Source organism: Haliotis asinina, chromosome 11 (assembly GCF_037392515.1).
Source record: "Haliotis asinina isolate JCU_RB_2024 chromosome 11, JCU_Hal_asi_v2, whole genome shotgun sequence".
In the NCBI taxonomy this organism is placed as follows: Eukaryota; Metazoa; Mollusca; class Gastropoda; order Lepetellida; family Haliotidae; genus Haliotis; species Haliotis asinina.
In genome coordinates, this window is record NC_090290.1 from 9,878,770 (window position 1) to 9,894,383 (window position 15,614).

At 41.5% G+C, this 15,614-nt stretch overlaps 1 protein-coding gene and 1 pseudogene across 1 annotated transcript; both read left to right on the forward strand.

Moving 5' to 3' along the window:
* The first annotated feature begins 1,973 nt into the window (after window positions 1-1,973).
* On the forward strand, window positions 1,974-7,151 carry LOC137256499 (neuronal acetylcholine receptor subunit alpha-9-I-like; annotated as a pseudogene).
* Window positions 7,152-8,503: 1,352 nt separating this feature from the next.
* Window positions 8,504-15,429, forward strand: LOC137256111 (neuronal acetylcholine receptor subunit alpha-10-like). Its single transcript, XM_067793810.1, has 8 exons — window positions 8,504-8,561; window positions 8,900-8,951; window positions 9,275-9,411; window positions 10,036-10,080; window positions 11,073-11,182; window positions 12,171-12,712; window positions 13,856-14,046; window positions 14,502-15,429. Exons 2-8 carry the CDS (start codon window positions 8,909-8,911, stop codon window positions 14,781-14,783), a joined length of 1,350 nt encoding a protein of 449 aa, XP_067649911.1. The 5' UTR covers window positions 8,504-8,561; window positions 8,900-8,908; the 3' UTR covers window positions 14,784-15,429.
* Window positions 15,430-15,614: the final 185 nt, after the last annotated feature.

The window sequence follows — 15,614 nt, forward strand, 5'->3', positions numbered from 1 at the left end:
AGATGTACCCCTCCGTGATATTGCCTCTAAAAACAGCTTATTTCTAAAAACAGCTTAAAACTAAACTCAGTCACTCACTCACATGAGGACAGATGTGTGTGTTGGTTTAAATTTTGTAGTTAGGGTCCTGCCCGATGTCTCCAATCACAAGGTAAAGATGAAAGCTTGTGTCTAATAAAGCTCTGTTTCAGTTTCATAATGGTGTATAAGACAGCTAACCTTGCATCTCGATTCCGTTTCAGCAGAGCAGTTGAACTGAAACATGGTTGTGAAAATGAAACATTGTCTCCAACATTGTTTTGAAAATGAAACATTCTATTGAGCAAAGCAATGGAACTGAAACATTTCTGTAACACCATTCTGGAACTGAAACATTGTCTTCACCTATGTGCCGAAAGTAACTGAAACTTTCAAGTGTCCTCAACTCCTTGAAGAAACAGAAATATTGTCTCAAACACCTTAGTGTAACTAAAAACAATCAATCGGTCTTAAGGAAAAATATACCTTATTTGTATCAAAAAGGTGAAACTAATTGCATCATCGCATGGGGAAGAGTAAGTGATTTTATTACTTTTGAAAAAAATATTCTAAATCCCTTCTTGCTTTCAATCTTCATTAACACGTATTCGGTATTATGTAAGAGGCGGACATGAAACGTAAAATGTTAAGCCAATCCTTCCAAATAGTCATCAAAACTTAATTTCGGTAGCCCGTTTATACTGTAGTTACTGAGTTTAAAAGATGTCTGTCAGTATAGAGGCTTCCGAATGTAAACATCCCTTGATATGGCTGCCAGTCACCGTATGTAACCGTAGATCAAACCATTTATAATAAGTCGTATAGAAAATACCAATTTCAAAGGTTCCAGAGTGGGCTGGCACAATACTAATCAATGTCACGTATCAACGACTAGCGAGATATCTTTGGCATTATCATGTGCATTGTATAATCAAAGGTAACATATATTACCATGCAGCGAACGGTAAGCAAGGAGCTTGACAAGTAGAGATATGGGATTTCCCTCAAAGTTCAGCAAATATATTCCCGGTAGCTGTTGTTATCATTGGCAATAACGTTGACAATAAGTATGGAGCTGTCACCAAGCCTAAGCATTTTTATATCCGTTTTAGGTCTTTTCGTCTTGTGATATATCCGAGGTTTCATCACACCCTCAGAACTCCTCTGGGAAGAATCCTCGGGACATAGTTGCATACGACAAACGTGGTAAAATCCAATGCTTAGTGCTGGAATTCAAATTTATTACTGGCACGCGCGTTCCAAGCAGTCAAGCACGTTCCAATACACAATGGTGCTGTTCAAATCTATTATAGGCCTGTCCGTTTTACAAACAATCTGATAGATCGTAACTGTCTAGTCTACAGACAGTCGACGAGTTATGACCGCTTTGTGAAAGAAGGCAGGTTTGAACAACGATCTTGGGTCATTCTGAAGGTATTCCAACAAGGAGAGTCCCATAACCACGTGCTATTGTCTCTCTACAGCATGCACCTGTTGCTTCAGCTTCTCTAGCTTCTCCACTCACTGACGGACTCACTCAGCTTCGATTCTCAACCAACAGCCCCAATTGACGAACACTTCCTCAGGAGAATTAACTGTGGTTGAACCGCGGCATCAGATCCGTGAGATCATTGAAGACGAGATGTAAGCAGATTTTCCCAGCGACATGATAATATCCAGATGTACCGAGCTCAGGTGAAAGGGGCTATCATTCCTATGAAATATTACCGATGCCCAACAGTCTGAAAGGGAGGTAAGAGAGTAGTGACACTATCCATCCCAATGATTCCCATCCCGAAACTATTTCATTTTACTCTTATCATCTTTGACGTGAGTGGAGCGCACAATCAGTTAGTGTGTTGCTTTGTAGAGCCGTGTGATAACTGATTACAGGATTATTTTCCGGAAAAGTACTGTGGTGAGAGTTCCTTGGTTCTGTTGTTGAGGTCCCGGAGATGGATGCCAAGCCGGTGCTTCTCTTCTTTGGATGGATGCTAGTTAATCTGCAATCTGTCAAAGTGTGTGGACGTGATGCTTTGAATATTATTTAGGTCCTACCAGGGTTTACAAGCGTAGCCCAAGACGTTTACCAATTTCTTGAGTTCGCCAAGAATAGTATGCTACGGCACCATGAAGCATAATCAGAGAGAGTCGAAGCTTCGGAACATCCATGACTTGATCCTGCGGCTGTTAAGGGAAACAACTGATAGGTCGCTGGTTTCAGCGATCATTTGGTGTCAGAAGTAATTTGAGTGTTTAAAATATAAGCTGGCAACTATTTCCATATATAGTTTTGTTGTTTCCCCATAGGACATGTGTATCCATAGCACACCATCTCTGATACTATTCCTACTTTCCATAGGACATGCATATCCAGAGCACACCATCTCTGATACTATTCCTACTTTCCATAGGACATGTATATCCATAGCACACCATCTCTGATACTATTCCCCTTTCCATAGGACATGCATATCCAGAGCACACCATCTCTGATACTATTCCTACTTTCCATAGGACATGTATATCCATAGCACACCATCTCTGATACTATTCCCCTTTCCATAGGACATGCATATCCATAGCACACCATCTCTGATACTTTTACCCTTTCCATAGGACATGCATATCCACAGTACACCATCTCTGATACTATTTCCACTTTCCATAGGACATGTATATCCATAGCACACCATCTCTGATACTATTCCCACTTTCCATAGGACATGTATATCCAAAGTACACCATCTCTGATACTATTCCCACTTTCCATAGGACATGTATTTCCATAGCACACCATATCTGATACTATTACCCTTTCCATAGGACATGTATATCCATAGCACACCATCTCTGATACTGTTCCCACTTTCCATAGGACATGCATATCCATAGCACACCATCTCTGATACTATTACCCTTTCCATAGGACATGCATATCCACAGTACACCATCTCTGATACTATTTCCACTTTCCATAGGACATGTATATCCATAGCACACCATCTCTGATACTATTCCCACTTTCCATAGGACATGTATATCCACAGTACACCATCTCTGATACTATTCCCACTTTCCATAGGACATGTATATCCATAGCACACCATCTCTGATACTTTTACCCTTTCCATAGGACATGTATATCCATAGCACACCATCTCTGATACTATTCCCACTTTCCATAGGACATGTGTATCCATAACACACCATCTCTGATACTATTCCCACTTTCCATGGGACATGTATATCCATAGCACACCATCTCTGATACTATTCCCCTTTCCATAGGACATGTATATCCACAGTACACCATCTCTGATACTAATCCCACTTTCCATAGGACATGTATGTCCACAGTACACCATCTCTGATACTATTCCCCTTTCCATAGGACATGTGTATCCATAGCACACCATCTCTGATACTTTTACCCTTTCCATAGGACATGTGTATCCATAGCACACCATCTCTGATACTATTCCCACTTTCCATAGGACATGTGTATCCATAGCACACCATCTCTGATACTATTCCCCCTTTCCATAGGACATGTATATCCATAGCACACCATCTCTGATACTGTTCCCACTTTCCATGGGACATGTGTATCCATAGCACACCATCTCTGATACTATTCCCACTTTCCATAGGACATGTGTATCCATAGCACACCATCTCTGATACTATTCCCACTTTCCATAGGACATGTGTATCCATAGCACACCATCTCTGATACTATTCCCCTTTCCATAGGACATGTATATCCATAGCACACCATCTCTGATACTATTCCCCTTTCCATAGGACATGTATATCCATAGCACACCATCTCTGATACTATTACCCTTTCCATAGGACATGTATATCCACAATAACCATCTCCGATAGTATTCCCACTTTGTCTCCTTTACTCCACTGTTTCATGACTCTTGTATGTCCCTTTGTGTTTCCGGTCTGTCTACACTTGACACTATTCTGTTGTTTCATAATGACTCTTCGGTGTCTCTGTGCGTCTGATGTCGTTACACCTGACATTATGCTGTTGCTACATAGTGACTCTTGTGTATCTCTGTATCCGATTTCCCTATTCCTGACATTACGCAGTTGTTTCACAATGACTCTTGTGTATCTCTGTGTTTCCGATCTCTCTACACCAGATGTTATGCTGTTGTTTCATTGTGACTCTTTTATACAACTGTGTTTCTGATCTCTTCACAACCGGCATACCTCGGTAACAATTCGGAATGCAATCTTCTGCATCCTTGAGCATTCCTGGTAAGAGGAAGCGTGGGAGTGCTAATGTCCGGTCTTCAAGATGTCCAACGCCATCGTGTAAGCCTCTCAATGTATCTTCTGTGAAAGCGGATGACAATACGATATATTAACACCTCGTGTTAATATCTGATGTTACTGATGAGTCTGGTGGTTATCCCCGATATTGCTATGTTAAAATCCTATAATTCTTGGGCGCGTTTTTGTTCTCATTTCCTGTCTCTTATATATCACTGTTCAGTTCCAGATATTGTACTATTGTGACATTTCGTGTGTAAATTGTTCATTGTCACCCTCTGCAGCTTGCAATCCCAAAGAACGCCTGGTTGCTGATTTGTTTCGACATTACGACAAAAGTGTTGAACCCTTTGGTCCTAACACCACCCTGGATGTGAGGATGGACCACACCCTTGTCGAGATACCTAGTACCGTAAGTGTAAATGATCACAAATAAACGTTCGCATTGTATAATGCAGTTGGTAAAATACAGTAGTGATATATTATACTTAAAACGCAATAGTGATTGAGTAGTGTTGCATATTGCTACATAGCTAAAGAGCCACAGAGACACGCTGTACATTACAATAATGTTCCTCTTTGATGAGCATTTTGGAGGTTGAGGTAGTGAAGAATGGTGACAATGTGTTTATGGATTAACAAGAAGAAAAAAAACCGAAGTTGTATATCCATAAAAAGACATTGTCATTATTCTTCATTGTAGTAGCTACCGTGAGATATGAAAAGGTTTGTAATGATGAGTCTAATCTAAGATATACAGTGATGTGTTTTTGTGTTCTATACTGAAAAGGTAAAGAGCAATAGTGATTTATTGACCTTATTGAACAGTTATATAAGTAATATTGATATCTATTGTTATTTTTTGTACAACAAAACTGCGTCATGTTGATACTTCCGATGTTGACGTACTTATGGCCGTTTTAGTCCTTGGCTAGTTAGGTTGCACTGGATATTGCTATTGAATTAATTTGTCTTAAATGATTTGATTTTCATAAAATGGACAATAAAGCCCTCTCTTTATGTAAGTTTTATTTTGATATAGTATTATATATCACCATAGCCCATCATATGAGTGAGTGAGTGAGTGAGTTGGGTTTTATTCCACTTTCGTATGGGAGTAAATGATACATGTAGTGGTTCAAGCGGTTCATGAGTACCATCTTCGAATATGAACCTGAACCCGAAGAACTTGGACTGGCAAATCGGAAATCGTAATCAGGTCTAGTTCGGGTTATCTGCAGAACAAAGCCACATCCGTGCGCTAGCGTGGCGGAGGGCAACTACTGCCCATATAGATCAAGGACAAATCTAAAAAGGGCTATATTTCACTTACAGAGTATTATTCTATAAATGCCGCAGACGCAAATCCTACTTTATGAGATTTTATGATTAGTGAACAAACCAGATTTTAGGCAACAATATTCAGTCAACAGACTAAAGTGTATTTAACCGTGCATCTTTTTGTAGACATGGACGGATGAATCGTTAGCATGGCTACCAAGACAATACGAGAATGTGACAGACATCCGGGTCCCAGCTGACGCCATATGGACCTGAGAATAAAAAACTCTTGATATCAATTATAGCATGTGGTATGATCAGATTATTTTAGAAGTACTTACTGCAGGACGGACAGTTATACCCTTTAAAAAATGTTTCTGTAACGGCTGCGTGTTGTTTGGATCAGGCTATCAGTCGAGAGGTGATGGCTGAAATGATATAACTGAACAATACTTTCCTCAGTGCCCAAAGATGACATCGTGTGTCAAATCTCTGAATCTCTTTACATTGATGTATTGAATCTTTTTTTATTATCTTTCGGTGAGGGCGGAAGTAGACGATCAAATATCTTCAAGCGGACTAAACAACGCTACTCTTGAGTCAAGCTGAAAAGTTGGCGCACCATTCCAGGTCATCTTGAAGACGTCGTGTCAAATCAACGTCGCGTCCTTTCCCATGGATCAACAAGAATGTCATATGACGTTTGTGTCCTGTACATACAGCGGCAATCAACTCAATATCTCAAATGGTGAACGAGGTCAAGCATCCTTGGATGAATACATTTCCAATGCGGAGTGGGAACTGATGTCATTTAAAAAGGACCGACAGGCCAAACATTTCTCATGCTGCCCAGAGCCCTACATCGTATTAACGTATACTATGATCCTTCGACGACGGCCCTAGTACTTCCTGACATATCTCATGATGCCCTGCCTCAACATCACCTTGGTGGCTCTGCTGTGACTCCTGGTGCCCAACGAACCTGGGGAGAAAATATCTATTGGAATCACTTCTCTTCTGGCAATGATAGCGTTGCTTCTTTTTATTTCGACATTACTACCGCCGATGTCGCTTGCGATCCCTTTAATTGACATATTAATATTTTTGTTTGTTTCTTTTTTAGATGTTTTCACTCTCTCTCCTTCATTTACTTACTCTCATTACAAATATACTCTTCAAAAAGGCAGGATAACCTGAACTTCGAAATCTCGTAGAAAGAAAACCCACTGACGAACGTTACAATGAAAGTACAGACCCTAATTCCTGCTGATGACGAGGCTATGGATGAAGGCAAAGCAGCACCCACGGGGACGGAGGGACAGCCCGATGGAGGGAACAACGTAGTGGATGTTCTCAACCGACTGGTCCACACAGTAGAGAAGGCCATGGACCTACACAAGAGGAGGATGACAACACAAGACAGCCTTGACGAGGCTACATATGAATGGCAGCAGCTGGCCATCGTTCTTGAACGCGCTCTGACCATCATATTTCTCATCGTCACTGTTTGTACAGCATTTATCACGTTCATTTACACTCAATGGTACCGCAGTGGTTAAAGTCTTTGCTATTCAGACAGAATACAAAGGTACTATTTCCTACAATCGTATTATAAGATCGTCTTTTCCAAGAGGTAGCCTTGTGGTTTAAGCGTTCACGCATCAGACTGCAGGTATTGCGTCTGTTACATTTATGGGTACTGTATCTGACTGTCTGACTGGTCAGACTCGCTGGCTTGGTTGACGCATGTAATCGGTTCCCAACTGCGCAGATCGATGCTCCTGTTGTTGATCATTGGATTGTCTGATCCAGACTCGATTATTTACAAACCGCCGCCTGTCTGTCACATTCTCATATTATTGTTTTGCTATGTCAACAGTTCAGACGTCCATGTCGAGAAAATATCTCGTAAATGGTACACGTCTGTACCACAAATCAGATCCTACTTTACATGTACAAGATCTTCAGTATAATATCTTCAGTGATTGTGTCTAGTATTTTATTAGGTTATGTTTTGTTTATATTTGGTTTTGCATATTCTATCTGATATACAGTCAGGTCTCATTAATCCGCCCTCCATTTATCCGACAATCGGCTTACTCCAACACTTTTGTTGGTAACAAATTGAAGAAATGTAACTTGTCTCTTTTATTTAGTGCGACAATTTGATGTGGATGTCGGATTAACGAGACTTGACTGTATATACTACAATTATGTGAACTATGCTGGTTTCTTCTCAAATAAAGATATTGGTTATATGATATTTTGACTGTGACTGCGATTATGTTATTGTATGTGAATGGTAGGGTGTTTTTGTACGCGTGAAACTGGAACATCGCCTCAACCCATCGAGGTGAAACTGAAACATTGTCTCGCACATTATACGTTTGTGTCGAAATCCTCGTCTGTGCAAACGAAACTACGACATTACCTGATGTCAGCTTGAAACCATTTACACTAAACAGTCGAACCATATCCAGTTCAGACGATTTAATAAACTGACCCTGCTGGAATTTGTGGATTGTTCGCAAGAGTTATGTTGATAGAAGTTTGTGCCATACATCGGTTTGGAGGGAAAAACAAGCGTGTCATGAGGTGTTCGTATAACCTCAATATCATTAAAGCTACACGCCCCACTGCCCTCTGTTTGCATGTGTTGTGCTCGCAGTCAGAATGTTAAGTGCCTTCTGCAACTATGTAATGCATATCAACATGACTATTACACAGCTATGAGCTTATATTAGCGAGATAAATATGTGCTGATTTAACTCGGAGTTCCCTGTGTATCCACGTTTGCTAATTTTCCTCACAATTACAGCCACTTTACAAAATGTCATGCATAATGTGTCTTGTGTTGGTGAATAAACCTTGATTAGCATACCATTTCCTGCAACGAACAACCCTTGTCCTGTTCGGTGGAGGAAGCTTCAAGTTTTTACGAATATTATCCGGGAATTCCGCAAGACGAGGTAAGTAACACGTAGTGAGGATATGCACCTGTTTAAATTATTAGAGTGTTAGCTCACACTAATTCTCGTAGTATATTTAGTTCAGTTGTAATGGGTTTAGAGTTGTCATCGTGTTTGACGACGCGTAAAGAGAACACGCAAAACTGACAAGTCGTGGGAAAACTACCAGCAAGGATATGGCAATAACACAACATCACAGTTACCTCTAATTCTAATCTGAAAAATATGTGGATGTGAGATCCTGTACTACCAAGGGACATAACCCAGCTATCACCTTGTAACATTGTGTGACACCGCATTACACAGCTTAACTGTAGGCTTTTGTCTGTGCTGCAGAGTGTCCAAAGATGTACCTGAAGATGCTCTTTCTCCTCGCTGGAGGGTTGCTAGGTAAGAATGGAAAGTGAAAGCTGAATGGTCTAAGACGTTGACGCATTGGGTGAATCCAGAAAGTGTCCGGATGATGAGTGGTGAAAAAGGATGTTGTTCTGTTAATTTCCATCTCCTGTCCATCCCAGATACTGTTTTCTGTGCCGTCTATCTACCCCAGATATTGTGTTGTCTGCCGCCTGTCCTTCCCAGATACTGTCCTGATGACCAGTGCTCTGTCGTTTGTCTACCCCAGATATTGCGTTGTCTCACGATGCCTCTCCACCTCAGATATTGTCCTTTTGTCTCCAGTCTGTCTACCCTAGCTATTGTTCTGTTTTCAGTATCTGCAAGCAGTGGTAACAAAAGGCGTCTGCTCGCTGATCTGTTTAGGAGCTATAACAAACGTATTGAACCCTTCGAAGATAACGCCCCGCTACACGTGAAGATAGAGCTCAACCTTATCGAGATAACCGACATCGTAAGTGTGGAGTGCATGAAAGCACAAGTGTTCCCTTATATTTTTTCATTTTGTTTTTGACAAGCTATGCGATGGAAAGCTTGTGAATAAAGTTCTAAAACAAATAAAGGAACACTTGCCCTTTCATGTGATACCTTAGCTATTCAATATCGCTGTATATTGCCAGTGTGTCCAGATGCAATACCTTGCAATCAAGGTCACCAATAGATTAATTGACCATTTATATAGCGCTGAATTATAGAGCTCGTAGCTCAGAACACATTATTATCCCCGATAGCCCAAGCTGCCTGTAAGGTGCTAGAAGGTTACCAGTCACATGTGACCTATCCCACCGGATACCCACTTCCTGCTGTGTGAACAGAGGACATTTTGAACAAACTCACTTGCCTATGGTGAGAGCACATGCATCACGTGTGCTTCATTGTGGTGTAGGACTAAATTCCCAGAAACTCTAAGGTATTAAGCTGTGAAACACGTTCGTCCATCCTTGGGATCAACTGATTTGTGTGAGCTCTATGCACAGGACCACACACCACCAAAAAATGTTTTACAGTGATGAAATTCACCAGCATGGATTGAAAAAGTGTCAGCATATTTTCCAACGCATAATTCTTTCCGTTACAGGACGAGAAGAAGCAAGTGATGACAACACATGCCTGGGTTAGACTGGTAAGTGATTGAGTATAGTTTTACGCCGCACTCAGGAATATTCCAGCGATGTGGCGGCGGTCAGTAAAGAATCAAGTTGGACCAGACAATCCAGTGATCAACAGCATGAACATGATCTACGCAACTGGGATACAATGATATATGTTAACCAAACCAGCGAACTAGGCTACACGATTCCGTTAGCCGCCTCTTGCGACAAGCAAGGGTTACTGAAGATTAATTCTAACCCTGATTTTCACGGGCAATTAGACTGGTAAACATTTGAGAGGAAATAAGGTAGGCTTTACGGTGTACTGAACAGTGTTCCAGAAACATGACAACCTGTAAGCTTCGTGCTAATGGATGACAGTATATAATGCAGTCACTGGTCCAAGGGTACCACCTCTCACGAGAGTAAAATAGGCTGTCAAATTAAGGATCATAATTAGTTCTGGATTTGAACCCAGAATTACTCGATCCTTGCGCATCATCAATACTTTACGGGTTCACCCGTTAATACAAAAACTCTTAAATACGCACACTAGTTAATGAATCTCATAATACATGCATCGGGTTAACGCATATCCCCAATAAAACAAACAGCCGATAACACATATACCCGTAAATACACAAGTACGTAAATACATATACCCGTTAATACATACACCCGATGGTACATACATCCGTAACACACACATCCGTTCATACATACACCCACTCATACGTATACCTCATGCTGCATACACCCAATATAGTTGTTCAAACAAAAATGCTTAAATCCATGCACTTGTAAATGCACACGTCTAATGAAACATTCACCGTTATCACATACACCCGATAATACACGCTCCCGTTAATGCAACATGCATATGTTGACAAAAAGGACAACCTCCTTCGTCGTTGATTGAAAGTACTGAGTACACTTTACCCTTCATTACGGATCTGATCTTCCCAGTTATCTCCCCTAAAATAAGTAACAGGTTTTAAGGTGTTCGTCATGCATGCTTTTCCAGATATGGAGGGATGCAACGTTGGCATGGCAACCAGAAGACTATGCGGGCGTGACTGACCTGCGGATCCCCTCCGACATGATATGGACGCCTGACGTGAGAGTACAAAACACGTGAGTACCTCCCTGATGGATACAGCAAGCTTCGAAATGAACTTATGCTGGAGGTAGTTGATCCGGGCGGTACTCTGATATAACAGACTGTTTCTCTTTAAACCTCATAGGTCTGCACATTATGGAGACAGTTTTAGTTTGACCTTCATGTTTGTTACGGCTTAAGTGAAAAAGTTAAGCTTGTGTGTGAGGCATTGAGTGTTTTATGCCGCTTTTAACAATATTCCAGCGGGGGACACCAGAAATGGGCTTCGAACCTGTGTTTTCGGCGGGACGAACGGACACTGTAACCAATAAGCTACCTAACATAGCATAAATATGGTACAGAACCATTTCCACACAAGATCTCTGCCAAGAGCTGAATTAATTGTACAATTGTACCACGAACAGTGTTTTTGAATAACTGTGTCAGCTGATGCTGATACCAGTTGTGAACGAACAACTGTTTGAATCCTGGTGAAACGTACAGATTCCAGCGCTTCTGGTGAGTTGAGTCTATACTACTTTGCTATGCTTCTAAGTCAGGAAACAGCTGTGGCTGAGTGGGTTAGATTACTGACTTTGTGGGCTGGCGAATAGGTACCTCACATAGGAGAGTGTATTCATACATTTGAATGTATGTTTGGAATGGAATACTTTCATCGGTGCTCATAAAGCTGTAACCACCTCCGTGGTGTTCGATGCCCGGGAGCGTCATACCAGAGAACGTTAATATATGGTACTCCTTGGTGCCTGCCCGGCGCTCGGCATTAAGGATACAGTCAGTCGACTTGTAGTCAGTAGAATGTGTCTGAGTGGGGTATTCATGCTCAACTATGGCATGGTCTCTCAGTGGGATTGCAATAGAAAACCATTTTAGTCTGGGCTAGTACAAACGTCCACATGTACACACGCATGCGCGTCGTCATAGTCGCAAAATATTCTTGAGTGCGACGTTAAACCTAATTTCATCTCTGCTCATAAAACTGTTTTCACTTTTCCAATCCAGAGTGGAACTAAACGATCAGCTATCGCCAAACGGACAGACAAACGCCGTACTATTTTCAAATGGAGAAGTCCTCTTGGTGTATCAGGCCATCTTGAAGACGTCATGTCGTGTCGATCTGTCGCAATTCCCTTTGGATCAACAAATGTGTCGGATAATGTTCCATTCGTGGTCGTACAGTGGCGATCAACTCAATATCACAAATGAAGGAGGGTCCGGCGATTTACAAGATTATATATCAAACGCGGAATGGGAATTAATGACTTACAATAAGAGCCAGAGTACTATATTTTATGCATGCTGTCCAGAGCCTTACATTACTGTAAACTTCGACGTCGTTTTGAGACGGAGGCCTTTGTACTTCTTGGTCAATGTTATGATGCCTTGTCTCGTCGTGACGCTCGTCGCTCTACTGGGACTTCTGGTGCCCAACGAATCTGGGGAGAAGATTACGATTGGAATGACGTCTCTGCTGGCAGTGATAGTATTGCTGCTTGTTAGTTCACAGTCAACGCCACCGACGTCGTATGTGACCCCTCTTATTGGTACGTCTTAATTACTTTATATGGCGTGCAGGTATGTTTGTGTAGTGATGGAGTTATATGAAAACATGTTCTGCCAATCCAGTGAGTGAGTGAGTGAGTGTTTGAGTGAGTGGTTAAGTGAGTGACATTACACACTGCTTGGGGGAAATCACTTGCAAAAATACAATGTAAACAGTTTTGTTCTCACAAGCATATCGTACCTTTTGCTAAGTCACAGATGCATTGTTTCATTTGCACGACTGTCGTAACTCCCATACTTTGACACTGCTTACGACAGTCGTGACTCACTAACTTTAACATAGCCTTGCGACAGTCGTGACTCCCATACTTTAACATAGACCTACGACAGTCGTGACTCCCATACTGTAACATAGACTTACGACAGTCGTGACTCCCATACTTTAACACAGACGTACGACAGTCGTAACTCCCATACTTTAACATAGGCTTACAACAGTCGTGACTCCCATACTTTAACATAGACCTACGACAGTCGTAACTCTCATACTTTAACATAGTCTTACGACAGTCGTAACTCCCATACTTTAACATAGTCTTACGACAGTCGTGACTCCCATACTTTAACATATACTTACGACATTCGTGACTCCCATACTGTATCACAGACTTACGACAGTAGTGACACCCATACTTTAACATAGACTTACGACAGTCGTGACTCCCATACTGTAACACAGACTTACGACAGTAGTGATTCCCATACTTTAACATAGACTTACGACAGTCGTGACTCCCATACTGTATCACAGACTTACGACAGTAGTGACTCCCATACTTTAACATAGACTTACGACAGTAGTGACTCCCATACTTTAACATAGACTTACGACAGTCGTGACTCCCATACTTTAACACAGACTTACGATAGTAGTGACTCCCAAACTTTAACATAGACCTACGACAGTCATGACTCCCATACTTTAACATAGACGTACGACAGTCGTAACTCTCATACTTTAACATAGTCTTACGACAGTCGTGACTCCCATACTTTAACATAGACTTACGACAGTCGTGACTCCATGGCTTACAACTGTATAGCGCTACGACAGCTTTGAGGAAAGAGGCCCAAGAGGTGCATGCACAATTTTATGCCTCTATGTTAAACTTTGATTTCTTCAGTTGTATACTACGCTATCAACATCGTCATTGTGTCCCTGAGCGTTGGTCTGGCCGTGTTCACACTGAATATTCATCACCGAGGAGCAAGAGGACACAAACTGCCACGCCTTGTCAAATCTTTGTGTTTCGGTTTTCTTGCAAAGATCCTCCTCATCCATGTAGACCTACCAGAGTCGGCCCAGTTGAAAATGGTATGTTTGAAAATCATGTTTCGATACTGTCAGAATCTTTTGTGAAATCTTGACTCTTATTTCAGCAAAGAGCAATTTAGACACCTCGCATTTGTGTAGAAAGCAAGTAGTGTAGAGGGAAAATGTGTTACCTGCAGGACAGCGAGAGTCAGTGAGTTTAGTTTTACGACGCACTCGGCAATATTCCAGCTATGTGGCTGCAGCCTGTAAATAATCATAATCGCGTCTGGAACAGATCTGCGAATTTAGGAATCGATGACATGAGTTAACCAAGTCAGTGAGCATGTCCACCGGATCCTGTTAGTCGTCTCTTGCGACAAGCATGGGTTACTGAAGGCCAAATCAACCCCAAATCGTCACGGGTACGCAGGTCAGGGAGTTAGCGTCATGTTTTTACGTCTTTTGTTCTTGACATATCTTGATCTCATTTAAAGCTCAGAATTTCTCCCATACAGATAACAAATCCTGCTAATCAAGAGGCCATGAATGCCTACAAACCAGCAGCCACCCCGACGGAGGGAGAGCCCGGTGGAGAGAATAAAGTGGTGGATGTTCTCAACCGACTGCTCCACACAGTAGAGAAGGCCATGGACCTACACAAGAGGAGGATCACAACACAAGACAGCCTTGACGAGGCTGCATATGAATGGAAACAGCTAGCCATCGTTCTTGAACGCGCTCTGACCATCATATTTCTCATCGTCGTTCTTTGTACGACGATTGCAATGTTCTCGTAAATCCCGGAAACTGCAGAAGCCCATGTAACGAAGGTTGAAGTGTTCGGTAGTTAGACAGCAGATCTCTCTTCTGTTCCAAATATGGGTATGGCATATAGTATGGTTATTTCAAGAACCTGGATGTATAGTGTTAGTTCGATTCGATACCACATATAAGACGGTCATGTTGCAGAACACCTGGTGACCCATTGAACATTGCTAGAAGAGGCACACAAAACCAATGACCCTAGCGACCTTTTGGACTGAATACGTCCACCGGCCTCGTTTCTTCTGCCCCTGAGACAACAGGTGTTCAGAATCTGTCGTTACAGTTTGTAATGTGTACATCATAACATGAACTGCATGCTGTAAGTATACATTTGAACAGCGTGATTGTTTCTGGAAAATATTTCATTTTCCATAATTTGTTATGTGTTTTATAGATGTTTTTTCTTACGATGGCATCAATTGTCAGTCAGTCCGTAAAGATCTTTGCTATTGTTATATCAATGCCATTAAGTCGCTGTCTATTTAGGCATCTCCACTGCCAGTGAGCTCTACTACCGTCACACTTTAAACTTTTTTTTGCATGTTCGTATTATTTCATCATAATCGTGTGACAAAATATTCTTGTGTCTCATATGATATGAACAATGTCATAGCATTACCTATTTCAAGTCTCTTTCTTTCATATATATATATATATGAATGGTCACGCTGAGGACCCGGGTTCGATTCCCAACATGGGCACACTGATTGAGGGCCATTCCTGGTGTCCCCGAAGGTGATATTGCTGGAAAAATGCAACGAGAAACTAACCACAATCTCACTCAACATATATATTATGGTTTA

Bases quoted from the DNA above. Each gene is read 5' to 3' on its own strand.
- LOC137256111 (XM_067793810.1), top strand. From the start codon at position 8,909: ATGTACCTGAAGATGCTCTTTCTCCTCGCTGGAGGGTTGCTAG. The intron at 8,952-9,274 runs GTAAGAATGGAA...TTCTGTTTTCAG, and splicing joins CCTCGCTGGAGGGTTGCTAG to TATCTGCAAGCAGTGGTAAC. The intron at 11,183-12,170 runs GTGAGTACCTCC...TTTCCAATCCAG, and splicing joins GACGTGAGAGTACAAAACAC to AGTGGAACTAAACGATCAGC.